Below are 13,916 nucleotides of genomic sequence, written 5' to 3' on the forward strand. Positions count from 1 at the left end.
CTGGGGCTTGGGCCCGCGGATCGGGGGCAGCAGGCAGTGGGGCTGAGGGCCAGGACCTACCCTCACAATTTAACCTTTGGAACCCGGCACCACCAGGTAAGAGGTTGTCCTCCTTAAGGCGAGGTATCTCACCGTACCGATAGAGAAACCGGTTTAGAATAGAGCGGGAGCAGGCCTACGGCCGTCCTTCAAAAAAATCCGAGTAGTGTTAGGTCTCCCGGAGCCCCGCGGTGTGCGATTGGACCTGGCCTTAGACCTGAGGGTGGCCGAGAAGTACCGCCAGGCAGAGACGGAGTTTGGTAAGGTGAAGAGTCTCTGGGGAACCAGTGCTGGTGGAAAGGCAGGGCTTCGAGGCCGCGCTAAGGCGAAGGGGCGGAGCTTCCGGGGAGCGGAGGCGCGAAAGGGCCTGCGCGTCTGCGCGAAGAGTTGGAGGGGCTGGGGGAAGGGGCGGGGTTACCAGAAGCCGGGACTGCCAATGGCCAGGACCCGCTTAGATCCGGAGGCTGGGGACCTCTAGGAATAGAAGTTCGGGGAATAGAAAGGGAGGGGCTTCTTCGAGACCCAGCAAGGGGTGGGGTTTAAGGAAGGGGCGGGGCCCCGAGCCGAAGCCTGGAAGGGGCGGGGCGGGGCTTGGGGCGGCCCTGCCGCCGCCTCCTCTTCTCCCCACCGCGCTGGCGGTGGTGGCGGCGGCAGTGGCGGTGGCGGTGGCAGCGGAGGAGGAATCTGACACGCACCAGCCCGGCTCCCGCCCCAGTCGAAGCCGAAGCTGCAGCCGGCGCCGGGCCGGGGCCATGGGCGCCCCGCGCGGTCCGGGTCATGAGGACGGAGGAGGCAGCGGGGCCGCAGCTCGAGCCTGGTCAGTGTCTCCCCAGGGCCCGGCCCTCACCCCGGGGAACGAGGGGGACCCCGCCCTAGTGCAGGCAGGGTCCAGCCGCGCGACCTTGGGTCGACCGCTGCCACGGGCCGGGCTGTCGAGTTTTGAGCGATACCTGGCCAGGTGTACACTCCCGCCTTGGCTGCTCAACCCTCAGCCCGGGTCACTTGGGATTTACTGATAGTCCTAGGGCTGGGACCCCAGTCCGCTCTGAAGTCGGTTATGGTGGGAGGGTCCTGGTTGCGGGGTAAGGGCGGCACCTTCCCCAGAAGCGAAAAGTCCTGCTGGAGCGCCTTAGGAGATTCCACCTTCCTTCCGGGGAACTGTGGGGGAACTGAGGCCTAGAAGGACAGGGAACTGGCTGAGAGCATAGAGCAATGGATGTGCCCCTTACCCTGGCCTCCCAGACTTAGCATTTTGTCTTACTGTAGTTCTTGACCCTTGGGTTCCTTCTGCCCCTAGGTGGCCTGAGTTCCTTTGGGGCAGAAACCAAGACTGACCTTCAGTGCCCTCGGCCTCAGTTTGCTTCTCTGGGTGGGGGAGGGGGAAAGCAATGATTCCAGCTCTTAGGGTTGGTGAGAAAGAGAAAGTGCTAGTAAACTAAAGTGAGGTGCCAACTCATCGGAGAGGTCAAGAGCAGGTGGGACCTCACCCCAAGACATCAGGGACCTTGGTGTCACGCCCAGGGAGTGGTCTCTTCTGTGAATATTGCAGGTCATAGGGTCTGATGCTATCCCGGGATTTATATCCCTACTCTTCCAATTATCTAACTCTGTGATTTTGGACCAGACATTTGCCTTTCCTGAGTCCCACAGAAGTAATAGCTCACATTCACAGGGAGCTTTCCATGAGCAGACACTGCTAAGTTGTTTACATGGGGTGCCTCATTAATCCTCATAAGGACCCTTTTGTAAAGTAGGTTACCATTGTTACTTGCACTTTTGCACAGGAGCAGATAGAGTTAAAAGGAGTTAGGTATCCAGGGCCTGCCTTCTTTGGCAACAGCTGCCAGATGAAGCCAGGCCAGGGCCTTACAGGCAGACCCTACATATAGGTGAGACAGTCACTTGGCTCCAGGCACCAACATCTGGCAGTAGTTCTGGGCTCGGAAGGCCTTGCCTCTCCTTTGCAGCCCCCCACAGGAGTATCTCTGGATCCCTGTGAACTGACCTGCCCATGCCAAGACTGGGGATGGCCATGTGGAAGTGTTTAGCCTCACAGGGCCTCAAGATCAAGGGATCTATCTAGGATCAGGGCAAGAAGAGGAGGTGCAGCAGAGTTCACAAGGACCCTTGGGAGCAGCTGTCCTGTGCCACATTTACAGCTGGGAATAGGGAAAGGCACAGACAGAGTCAAAGCCTGGCCATCAAGATGACCCAGCTAGATGGTGCCAGAGCCCAGGCTTCAGAGTAAGGAGGGAGCCATGAACAGAGGGGCTATAGTCTGGTAGCTTGGGGGAGGGGAATTTGGGGGAGGGGTTAGGGCATTGTTGTGACAAGTAGGCCTGGGCACTGCAAGGGATAAGGCCTTTTTGGAAAAACACCTTCCATGCATCAAGCATGTCTGAGTGCCTGCTCTGGTCCAAGGGCTTCGGCAAGGCACATACAACCCTGTCCCTGCCTGCCACTGAGATATTCTTTCTGTCCAGTGGGGAAGGCAGACACGATCCCCTGAAATACTCGTATTGAAGGGCTCAGACGGAAAGAGACCAGAGCATTTGGCTGTTCAGAAATGGGAGACAAGGGGCGCCTGGGTGGCTCAGTGGGTTAAGCCGCTGCCTTCGGCTCAGGTCATGATCTCAGGGTCCTGGGATCGAGCCCCGCATCGGGCTCTCTGCTCAGCAGGGAGCCTGCTTCCTCCTCTCTCTCTGCCTGCCTCTCTGCCTGCTTGTGATCTCTCTATCAAATAAATAAATAAAATCTTTAAAAAAAAAAAAAAAAAAAAGAAATGGGAGACAACATTCCAGACTAAGGGATCTTGCAAGAGCAAAGGCTGGGAAGTAAACAGCCTGTGTAGAGAGAAACAAAAAGACAGTTTTTGGCCACAGAGAAGGATTCTTCAAAAGGGAGGCATTTCATCATGAGAGAATAAATAGTACCTTGCATAGAGCTCTCTTGCCACTTAGCCCATTGGGGGGGTTTATTTTAGCATATGAATCTGGAGGGCAAGACCTGGGACTTAGTCATCTTTAGTGTCCCCAAACCATAGCACACATTGAGGGCGTAATAATTTTATTTCTTAAAAAAAAAAAAAATAGGCTCGTTTCTTCAAAGAAATGTTCGTTGAGTGACTGCTAAGCTTCAGATACTATGCATTGGCAGTAGCAGTGAACAAGATTAGCAAATTCCCGGTCCTCAGGAAGCTTACAGTCTTGTGGGGAGACAGAGTAGCTCTGTTTTCTTTTTCTCATTCATTTTGCCAAGTACTGTGAAGGTAACAACCAGGATGCTGGGAAGGGGGACACTCTTCCCCCCAAAGGCATAGTCAGAAAAAAGCCTCTCAGAGGAGAAACATTTGAGCTAGGACCAGTGACAAAAAGGGGCAGCCTCAAGAGCTGCAGGGGAAGAAAGTTCCAGACAGAGGCAGCTGTACGCACAGAGGGGTAGAATGAAGGCTAATGGTTTTCCCACAGTAACTGGAACTGAGTGAGTGAAGTGTAAGGGCCAAGGTGAGGCTGGTGGCGCCTGGGTTGGGCAGGGCCCAGCAAGCCATGATGTGGAGTGACAACTTTATCCTAAGAGCAGTGGGAAACTGGGACTGGGATTCCTCTGGCTACTGGGTACAGATGGGAGAGTCGCTGGGGGTGGAATTTGGGAAAGAGGATAGGCAGAAGTCAGGCTGGACAGAGCCCTCCGAACTGAATCCACAACCCTGGGAAGAGGCAACTGTGGGAAGGCCTTGAATGATGGCCTGGGTTCCTTTTAGAGGCATCTGGGGTCAGGGAAAGGAGGGAACAAAGCCTCAGCCCAGTTGGGCTCAGGGCACCAGGGCCCTCTAGATGGAGGGCAGGGTTCACGTCAGCACCTGCGATGCACTCTTGCTCCGGGTGCTCATAACACTCTGTAGGCTGCCATCTATGGTGGTCCATTTCATAGAGGAAGAAGCAGGCACAGAGAGGCCAAGTGCCTCTCCTCAAGTGACTCAGCCAGCAGACGGCCTATACTCACCCATGCCATCCTGCCATCTGCAGGCCCTGTTGCATGCCCTTGGAGGTGGGGAATGGAGGGAGGAAGGCCAGCACAAGGCAGTGAAGGAGCAGCTACAGGTCCCTGCGTGCTGGGAATGTATGACAGCTCCACAGGATACAAACAAGCTCCAGGCAAGGACCTCACCTGTGAACCGAAGAGTGAACTCCAGCCTAGCAGAGCACAGATGAGGGAAAGGGCGTGGCTAGCCTGGGAGCAGAGCAGGCACTGGAAGTGGTAGCATCTGAGCCAGGCCTTGAAGGCTGGGAAGGGTTTAGACAAAGGAGAGTAGGAGCTTGGGACTCCATTCCAGGCACTGCCCAGACAAGGCCAGCAGGTTGAAAGTCCAGGACAGACATCAGGGCCCTTCTGGTTGCTGTCTGCAGTGGGAACCAGGCCTGGCATGGCAAGTTGGCTTCTGGGGCAGCTCTGCACAGCGAAAGCTGTGGATTCAAGAGAGACCCCAGAGACACCCCCGCCCCCTGAGATGCGGAAACAACGTGGGCTGGGTTTTCACATGCTGGGTGAGTGTCATGAACGAGCAGTGAGTGGTGATTGCTGAAGGGGAGTCTCTCCCATTTTTTCAGACTCTGAACTTTGTCCAGATTCGTGGGATCCCAGAGTAGGAGGTTCTAGTAGGCCACGTTCCAGCTGGCCCCCGCTTTAGCACCTCATCTTATGCTGTTCCCCTCTGTCTTGTGTTCCCTGACTCTCACTCTCTAAGGCACACGCCCCCCCCACCATTTTCCCAGCCTAGCCCTCTGTTTTTCTTTTACCCTTGCTTGTTTTTCCTGACCACCAGGACAGGAGTCTGTTCTTGTCACTCACCACCACATCTTCAGTTCACATGCCAGGTGCTAGGCTCTTGGGAAATATTTGTTGATTGAATGACTGAATCAGACCAAAGTCCCCCACTTCAGAGATAGCCAGACTCAGTCTCGTGTGAGGTCAGTTGCTCAGCCCACAGCCAGGCTGTGACAGAGCTGGGGCTAAAGCGCCGAAGTCAGGCCCCTTCTGCTCCTCCACACATTTGGCAAGAACAGACCAAGAGGCCACCTAGGTTAACGTCGCACATACACAGATCACATGACAGTCTCCCCTCCTTCTAACTGTGGACTTCACACTTTGGTGGCCCTCGGGGGCTTTGGAGTTGGGCAAACCTCCAGGAACCTCACGAATTCAGACATGAATATCTGCTAAGCATCTCCACGGGTCTGCCCTGTGCCAGCCTCCTTGGAGGTTCCACCAAAAAGAGTGTTCTCAAAGAGAGGCCTGTAGGGCTGGGAGTGCATGTAGTGGGGGGCTAGGCATGACGGAGAAGTGACAGCCAAAGGCAGGAGTTAGGTCAGGCACCTGGGAGAGTTCAGGCAGAGGGATGAGGTGTGCAAGGGCCCTGGGGGATAAGGGACCACAGCAGGTGAAAAGGTTCTGCCTAGAGTTTGGCCCAGTGAGGACTAGGGGAGGTAAGAAGGCAGAGGGTGCTGGGGCAGCAACCATGAAGGCACTGTTCTAAGAGATATACGAACGAACCCACTGGAGGATTTTGTGTGGGGCTGACCTACTCTGACTGGTGTTTGGGAGAGATTACTGCTATTGTAAGGAGAATGGGTTGGGGCACCTGAAAGGCTGTTTGCTGGCCCCTGAACAGTCCCTATAGGATCTGGGCAGGAGCCAATGACTGTGGCCTCAGTGGGGGGTGGCAGTGACAGGCACAATGTCAAGGGTCTGTGACCTCCCTGTGTTTCCTCATAGGAGACTTTGTGCAGCTGCCCGTGCCCATCATCCAGCAGCTCTACCACTGGGACTGCGGCCTGGCCTGCTCCAAGATGGTGCTGCGGTGAGTGGGCAGGCCTAGGTCCTCCCCATCCATACCATCTGCTCTGGCTGGAAGGAGAAACAGGGAGAGACCTGGGTGGGATTCATCATCCATACGGCTTTTCTTGCTTGGGCCTTACAGGAGGCCCAGCTTCCATCCAGACTTGGTCGCATCCAAAAGAGCAGGCAAAAGGTGGACAAGGCCTTCCAGGTGGTGGCTCTGGGGATAGCCATAGAAGTCCTAGGTGCCTGGGCCTGGTCCACAGAGTGACCCCATCACTGGGACACAGGACCGTCCAACCTCAGGCTCCCGCAAGACTGTGTCACTAGGGAGCCAACTGTTGAACTAAGGCTGTGTGAATATCACAGGCACCTTGACCATCAGAGCATAGAGTGCCATAGCCATCTCCTTATAGGAGACTTCAGGCAACTGCCAGGAACCCCAGAGTAACCTGTCCCTTACTTGTCTTATATCCTGGAAATCCAGGCCAGATAGTGTTCAGCAAAAGGGTTCTGTGCCTAAATCTTAGGAAACCACTGATGTGATCCAAGCATCTCATCCTAGAAATGAAGCTAGTGAGACCAGAGAGGTTGGCAACTTACCCAAAGTTACACGACCTTCAGGAGATACAAGAAGCAGAATCCTTAACTCCAGGGCCAACATGGTACCCCAGGCAGCGTCAGGTCATGCCCAAGAAGTAGATGATACAGGATTTCCTGACGAAGGATGGAATCTTCTGGGGAGTGGGAGTTCTTGATAGTGGCTATCTGGCCCCTGGGAGGAGGGTGACCCCAACCAGCTTCCCTGTGTAAGCAAGCCAACCTCAGCAGCCCGTCCACCCACAGGTACCTAGGCCCGCTGGACGATGGTGAGTTTGAGAGTGCCCTGCGGGAGCTACGACTCACCAGGAGCATCTGGACCATTGACTTGGCCTATCTGATGCGCCACTTTGGCGTGCGGCACCGCTTTTGCACTCAGACCCTGGGCGTCGACAAGGGCTACAAGAACCAGGTGGGCAGCCAGTCACCAGGCCTTCACCCAGGTCCAGTAATCAAAAGGGGGTATGGTCGGGGCGCCTGGGTAGCTCAGGGGGCTAAAGTCTCTGCCTTCGACTCAGGTCATGATCCCAGGGTCCTGGGATCGAGCCCCGCATCGGGCTCTCTGCTCAGCGGGGAGCCTGCCTCCCTTCCTCTCTCTGCCTGCCTCTCTGCCTACTTGTGATCTCTATCAAATAAATAAATAAATAAATAAATAAATAAATAAATAAAAGTGGGGTATGGTCAAGGCCCAGACACCTGAGTGGACACACAAGTGCTCAGAGACCAGGGAATAGCAGCGGAGATGCTATGGGTAGGACTTTTGATCTAGCCAGACTAGGTGACCTTGGGGTCCGGCCTGCTCAAAGCATCTGAGCAGTGAGGTTCCTGCAGCCTGCCTTCGAGAGCACTGGATGGTGTACAGACGAGCATCTCAGGCTGCCTTTCTGCCTCCTTCCCTCCGGTCATTCAGCGCCCAGGGCCTTGGAGAATGTTGCTCTGACCTTACCCTGCCCCCACTTGCCCATGTTCTTTCTTGTCATAGGGACAGATGGCTTCAAGCTGTCTAATTGGTATTCTGGAAGAAAAACTGGCATGCCATCTTCCCTATTTTTTTTCTTTTTGAAAAAGAAAACGATAGCCTCACCGTGATACCAGTGCACAACCCACTCCCCCACCCCACCCCGCCCCAACCCCTGCCAACCAATGTAGTCAGAGCCAGCCTTACCTGCTGTAGAGGCACATGTTGGCCCAGGTTCCAAAACTTGGCAGAGCAGGGGCTCTGCTGGCCTTGTTGGCAAGAGGGTTCTCACATGGTGGCCGGGGCCAGTCAACCTAACTCTCCTTTGAATCTTCCAGGCCAGGGGAGGAAGGCTAATGGATCTGGCTTGATCACTGTAGCTGCACGGCAGAGAAAAGAGCCCAAGAACAGGGTCTCTCCTGCCTCCCCCACAGACAGGGGCTCTAGCCCCCTGTAGTCCCCTACACCAAACAAAGTATATTCCCTGGACCTCACCTTGCTAAGCTGAACTGTGGAGGAGCATCTGGGTGGGCTTAGCCACCCCCCTTTGCTCATTTACCACAGACTCCTGATGGTGCCCACAGGAAACACAACCCAGGATGACCAGCCTTGCTGGGGGAGTGGGAGAGCTGACCTGAGCTTGGCTGCCTACCTATCTCCTGAGTGTCGTCCTTGTGCCTCTGTGTGGTCCTGTGTGCTTTGGCCAGCCACCCTGCCGGTTCAAGACACACGCAGCATTCTGCCCAGGCATGCCTCAGGTGCCATCACGTGCCCCTAGCAGGCTGGGCTCCTCCCCACTTTCACCATCTTTAACTCCATCACATGCCCTGTACTTCATCCAAATGGGGGTGAGGGTAGCCAGGACAGGTGGCCCCTCCAACCGGCCCTACTCTCTTTAGTCCTTCTACAGGAAGCACTTTGACACAGAGGAGACCCGGGTGAACCAGCTGTTTGCACAAGCCAAGGCCTGCAAGGTGCTTGTGGAAAAATGGTGAGACTCCCCTCATTCTTCCTTGTGTGCTTGCTCGCTCACCCACGTACTTACTGTCAGGCAGAACTGGAGTATCCTACCCAGGTGGCCAAGGGCATGGACTTGCCCTCCAGAGCCTTAACTGTTTCCATCCATAAAATGAGGACAGGTGGGGCTACATGAACTACAGTATACAAAACTGTGGCCTCAGATGGATCACAAGCATGGCCTGGAGGGACACGTGAACCAGACAGACTCTAGCCAGCCCTCAGGCTGCTCACAGAATGGTAGCTTGAGACAGAACACAGGAACCCTTAATGAAATGGGGACAGCGTAAGGAACATGCTGGCAAAGTGATGGAGAGTGACAGAGGACAGCCCCTTGTGAAGGCTCTCTAGGGAGGCCTGGCCCTCAGATCTCCCCACAGACTGCCGTGACCTTATGCTGGTCTCCCCTCTTACCTATACATAAGAGCAGAATTTGGGCAGAACCTGGGAGTAACTTTCCCAGATGCTGATGACTTTCTTCTCCAGGCTCAGGCACATCAGCTTAGATCCCTACTGGGCTACCCTAGACCACTCTTCTCAGGTCTCCCTGTTCTTGAATGACTTCTGTTTTCATTGTTAACATAATGTTACCACACAATAGGTAGTTTGGAAAACAGGGGAAGTCTCCACGCATCCATCCACTGCATGAGCACATGCTGGGAGGGAAGCCACCAAATGTTCATTTAGTGGCACGTGCCACTTGCTGGCTAGTTGAGTGGGAAGCTGGTGCTGTCCCTGTTCATCCAGTGAAGAAACTGAGGATGGGAAGAATAGTTTGAGCTGCCCACCGTCACCGCCGGCCGCTCGGCCACGCTGTGATCCAAACCTGACACTCCGCACCCAGTTAATTCCATGGAGCACAGTGCTTTTCCTTCTGGCCCAGGCCCCTGCTTTTTCCCTGTAGTTGAAATCCCGCGCTGCTACGTACCGTTGGGAACTCAGCCAGGTATTTCATTTCAAAGACCAAATGAAAAAATGGCATGTTTCCCCAGGCTGAGGCAACTGAACCAAACTGCCACATGACTCGGCTGTGGGCTGGAGTTGGGCCAAGCCACGTCGTGCTCATGCTGCCACTCCTGCGGAGACTGCGGAGGACAGAGGCCCCTAGCCTAGGGGACCCTCCCCACCGACAGCCCCTTGCCCATTCTGGATTCTTAGTTTGAAGGATTTTTAGGGTACTGCCTTCTGTGGGGCATTGAATAGGGCAGTGCCTACAAGTCTGCCTCGGGGAGCAGCCGGCTCTGCCAAACTGGGGATCCCCTGGGAGCTGACCTCCCCCTTCCTGGACAATTCCTTTTGCCTTAGGGCCTTCAAGAAAAAAAAAAAAAAAAGAAAAGAAAAGAAAACCAGTCCTTTCAAAGAAACGTGGTTTTGAAACTGACGAAGCCATACTTGGCTCAGATTTGGGGGATTAAATTGGACCCACAGCTTCCAATGCAAACCCCATGTGATTTAGGGTAACTGTCCAAGGAAGGTGCTCAGCAGGAAAAAAAAAGAATTCACCAGCCAGGCTGGGAGGTGAGGTCCCATGTGCTGCTTTAGTGGCCTCTTCCTGCCACCCCTGGAAGGACCTGACCAGGCCGGCTTGTCCTTGGGCACACTCAGAGTCCTCCTACCCGCCGCCCCCGCACCCTGGCACTAGTGCCATGCTTAATCCTGGGCTGAACCCAGGCCACAGGAACAAAGCAGGACATCTCCCTCCCTGCAAGGAGCTCAGGAAGTGGGGAAGATGAGCCGTGCCCCCAAGCTCTGTGATCCAAGCAGGGGTCCACTTGAGAGGTGGGGAACGGGGCCCAGCGACCCTGGCTGACCCTTCTCCTGCCCACAGCACAGTGAGTGTGCAGGACATCCAGGAGCACTTGGCACAGGGCCATGTGGCCATCGTGCTGGTGAACTCTGGGGTACTGCACTGCGACCTCTGCTCCAGTCCGGTCAAGTACTGCTGCTTCGCCCCCAGTGGCCACCGCTGCTGCTGCCGGAGCCCCGACTACCAGGGCCACTTCATCGTGCTGCGTGGCTACAACCGGGCCACCGGCTGCATCTTCTACAACAATCCAGCCTATGCCGACCGTGAGTGCTGGGTGGGCAGGGACAGCGGCGGTGAGGGGGTGGCAGGCTGCATTCACTGTCCCGTCCTGTGACTCCTCTGCACTCCCTCACTGCCTTCCCCCGAAAGCCTCTGCTCCTCCTGGGCTCCTGTAATCTATGCTGCTGCTCTGGCCATGCACAGACCAACCACAGACTGGAGGCCGAGCCGGCCTCCACACCCTGGTCATTGCCACACCAGCTCAGGCCATCTGTCCTTCCCACACCACTAGCCCTGCACCACTGCCCAGGGCCCACCTCAGTCTTATTTTGCGGTTTCCTCCCCCCGCCCCCAATCTCCCTCCTTCAACCTTCCTAGGACAGCCAGCAAGCATACTCATCAGAAAGGGAAGTCTGCCCAGTCCCAGCTCCAGCTCCAGAGGCAGCAAGGGCTCCCCACTGCCCTGACTCTAGCAGACTTACCCCATGTGTCCTCAAGCTGTTTGTTCCCCTCTGGGTGTCATCTTTTTCATCTGCTAAACTGGGGGAGGGTCAGAGAATGAGTTCATGAAGGCTAAAATAGGCAAGGAAGGCTTCCTGTGGGTGGAAAATGAGTGGCAAAAGGTGGCCGAGCAGGTGGGACACAGTCAGACCTCCCTCAGCTCCCCTGGGTGTCACTGAGGCAGGTATAACCTCCCCCCCTCACCCTCTGACCCCACTCTGCCCTTCCTGTCCCCAGCAGGAATGTGCAGCACCAGCATCAGTAACTTCGAGGAAGCCAGAACCAGTTATGGCACAGATGAGGATATCCTCTTTGTCTACTTGGACAGCTGACAGCGGGAGGCTGGTGTGCCCAGGCCCTCACACCCTGCCCCACCCTAGCCGGGCCAACTCAGGAGGCCTTGGCCCAGGCCCCAAGCTGCTGGGGCTTGGATGCAGAGCTGCAGCCTCGGCCCATGTGACAAAGCCCCAGAGTGTTCTTGGAGCCCGAGGCTTGCATGCTTTGTCTGCCAGCATTGTGCCTGTTGTCATGCCACTTACCCTGTGCACCTGCTGGTTGCTGGAGGCATCTCCAGAGCATCTGAGTAGAGCCTCCCCCAGGATCCTAAACCTGACTTGAACAATGCCCAGGGGACTTCCAGCCCTGTGGGTGCCCTTCTTGCCCGCAAACCAGACCCAGGGCAGGGGAGAACCTGAGCTCATCTCGCCACAGACCTGGGGCTTGAGCTCTGAAGATGCCACTTGTCAGGATGGTGTCCATGTATTTGGAGACCATGTAGCCAACCCGCCTATCCCCCAGAAGTACTATGGACCTCCCTGTGCCCTTTGGTGGATGCCGCCACTCCTTCCTGCCTCCCAGTGGACCCACATTCCTGTGGCTGGTGGTGAGGCCTCTAGGCTTCTGGGCTCTGGAGAGGCCTGGGCCTCAGGCTGAAAGGACCCTGAACCCCCCCACCCCTCGGCTTCCAGGTACTATAGCACTGTAGATTGGAGGGCCATCTGGGTCGTAGACGGGGCCCCGGCTCTTGCTAGCTGGCTGTGCAGAGCATACTCCAAGAACACCTGACCCAGAGGGCCAGGTGCAGCTGCCTGGGTCCCAAAGGACTCCCCCCCCCAATCTGTGAGCCCTCCTGACACTAGCCTAAGCCCTGACAGTGGGGCCCATTCTCTGGGTGTGGGAAGCCCCAAGCCTCATAGGCCTGGGTATCGGGGTATGCTGGGGCCTGCACTCCTGAGGCAATGGTGGGAGACCGTCCGGGCCTCCCACCCATCCTGATACTCATGCCGGGACCTTTTGCACCGAATGTTGGGTCTCTTCTGTCCTCACAGAGAAGGGTGGTACCTGCCCAGGGTCACACAGCACAGCACGAAACATAGACTAGAGCTGTTTCCTTCTTTTTCTTTCTTTCTTTTTTTTTCTTTCTTTCTTATAGGTGTAGGGGGTGCTTTGGTTTTTTTGAGATTTAAGTTTTTCACTTGTGGGGAGTGAGAGTCCCTCTCAAGTAAGACAATAATAGCAAGATTGCAGGTACTTTGGAGCCGCTGACACCTCTCTGCACAGAGCAGATCAGCCAGCCCAAGTTGTCTTTCAAAGAGAAAGGGACTCAATAGCTGGTGGGCTGAGTGCCAGGGCCCCCCAGCTTACAGACAAAATCTGGCCATCAGTCTGGGGAGAGTTTGCCCAGGACTATGGTGGGGTTGGGTCTCGAACCCAGGTCTGCACCAGAAAACTAAGGGAACTGGCTCATTCCCAAAGGGGCCAAGAACACCCACCCCCTCGTGAGCTGTTCCTGGCAAAGGAGCAGGGCTGCGCCAGCAGCCACACTGTCCCTGTCCCCCAGTGTCTTGGTCCTCTGTTGCCCAAGGCATGACTTGGTGGCAGGTGCTACGCCTCTGGCCTGCAAACCCTGCTCATCATCTCTTCCCACCAGCTGGCTGATGCCTCCCCACCATGGCTTCTCTGAGGTGCGGCGGTGGGCTCTGCGCACAAGGGCTGTCGGACCACTCAGCTGTATTGCTCCTCAACACCAGATCCAGCCTTTGGCCCCAAGGGAGGTGCTGTTAGCTGCTTAGCCAACAGGTTAGCCCCCCTGGTTTCAGAGACGAGCAGTGTCTTCAGACTGGCCTTCTCTCTTTTGCCTTAATGTCGGTGGCTGAGGATCCCAGGGAGCTCTGGTTGCATGCCCAGGAATGCCATGTGTGGCAGCCGTGGGGTTTGGGCCTCCTCAGGAAGGATCTGGCTAAAATTGTGGTGAGAATAGACGCATCAAGGAAAAAGCAATGAGGAAGTGAAGCTTCGGATGATGGGTGGGGCTGTCACTGGGAGCAGCTGGCCCAGAGAGCAGTCAGCACCTCAGTCCTTCACACGAGATGTGTGGAAAACGCTCAGTCCCTGGGCAGGCCACAAGTTAGAGGTCACCTGTCTAGAAGATTAACAAGAAAGCTACCTGTGCCTCAGATGGTGCCATCTGCCCTGGAGGGTCACGGGTGGGACGCAAAGGCGTTCTCGCACACGTCACGGAAACAAGGCTGGAGAATCCAGATTTCAGGAACCAGTGCCCATAGCACGTGGCTCCCGTGACCCCAGTCCACATGCTGGGGGCCCAGCGAAACCACACTGGACAGTTGGTTTTGTTCACTCCAGCCACACAGGGACAAAAGGGATCTTTTGCATTGCAGAGATTATATATATATATATATATATATATATATATATATATATATTTTGTAATGAGCCATTCTCAATAAACATTTTCACTGCAAAATCATGGCAGCACTCTGGCCCGCCTTTGTGAATTCTCGTTTCCCTCCCAAATTCTCAGCTTAAGCACGTGCCACTCCAGGTCCTTGACCTGCCAGACCAGGTTTTAGCTGGGACTAGAATCCTGTTTACTGCTTTTCAGTTCTGCCTCCCTCATGCTTGTACAGGGCTGAGGTAGGC

The 13,916-nt window shown here is 55.5% G+C and overlaps 1 protein-coding gene across 4 annotated transcripts; it reads left to right on the forward strand.

Moving 5' to 3' along the window:
- The first annotated feature begins 637 nt into the window (after positions 1 to 637).
- GUCD1 (guanylyl cyclase domain containing 1) lies at positions 638 to 13,603 on the forward strand. 4 transcript variants are annotated; one of them, XM_032876033.1, is made up of 6 exons: positions 638 to 856; positions 5,812 to 5,896; positions 6,721 to 6,886; positions 8,332 to 8,423; positions 10,278 to 10,530; positions 11,214 to 13,603. In XM_032876033.1, exons 1-6 carry the CDS (start codon positions 817 to 819, stop codon positions 11,592 to 11,594), a joined length of 1,017 nt encoding a protein of 338 aa, XP_032731924.1. In that variant the 5' UTR covers positions 638 to 816; the 3' UTR covers positions 11,595 to 13,603. The 4 variants fall into 4 exon arrangements, with proteins under 4 accessions (XP_032731924.1, XP_032731925.1, XP_032731921.1 ...); XM_032876034.1 differs by having other exon boundaries at positions 10,407 to 10,519; positions 11,217 to 11,430; XM_032876030.1 differs by having other exon boundaries at positions 705 to 856; positions 10,407 to 10,530.
- The last annotated feature ends 313 nt before the right edge of the window (positions 13,604 to 13,916 follow it).

Source organism: Lontra canadensis, unplaced genomic scaffold (genome assembly GCF_010015895.1).
Source record: "Lontra canadensis isolate GAN:19392208 unplaced genomic scaffold, GSC_riverotter_1.0 scaffold57, whole genome shotgun sequence".
In the NCBI taxonomy this organism is placed as follows: Eukaryota; Metazoa; Chordata; class Mammalia; order Carnivora; family Mustelidae; genus Lontra; species Lontra canadensis.

Excerpts from the sequence above, each read along its gene's own strand:
- GUCD1 (XM_032876033.1), top strand. The coding sequence starts at position 817 with ATGAGGACGGAGGAGGCAGCGGGGCCGCAGCTCGAGCCTG. Across the intron at positions 857-5,811 it reads GGGGCCGCAGCTCGAGCCTG|GAGACTTTGTGCAGCTGCCC; the intron begins GTCAGTGTCTCC and ends GTTTCCTCATAG. Across the intron at positions 5,897-6,720 it reads TGCTCCAAGATGGTGCTGCG|GTACCTAGGCCCGCTGGACG; the intron begins GTGAGTGGGCAG and ends GTCCACCCACAG.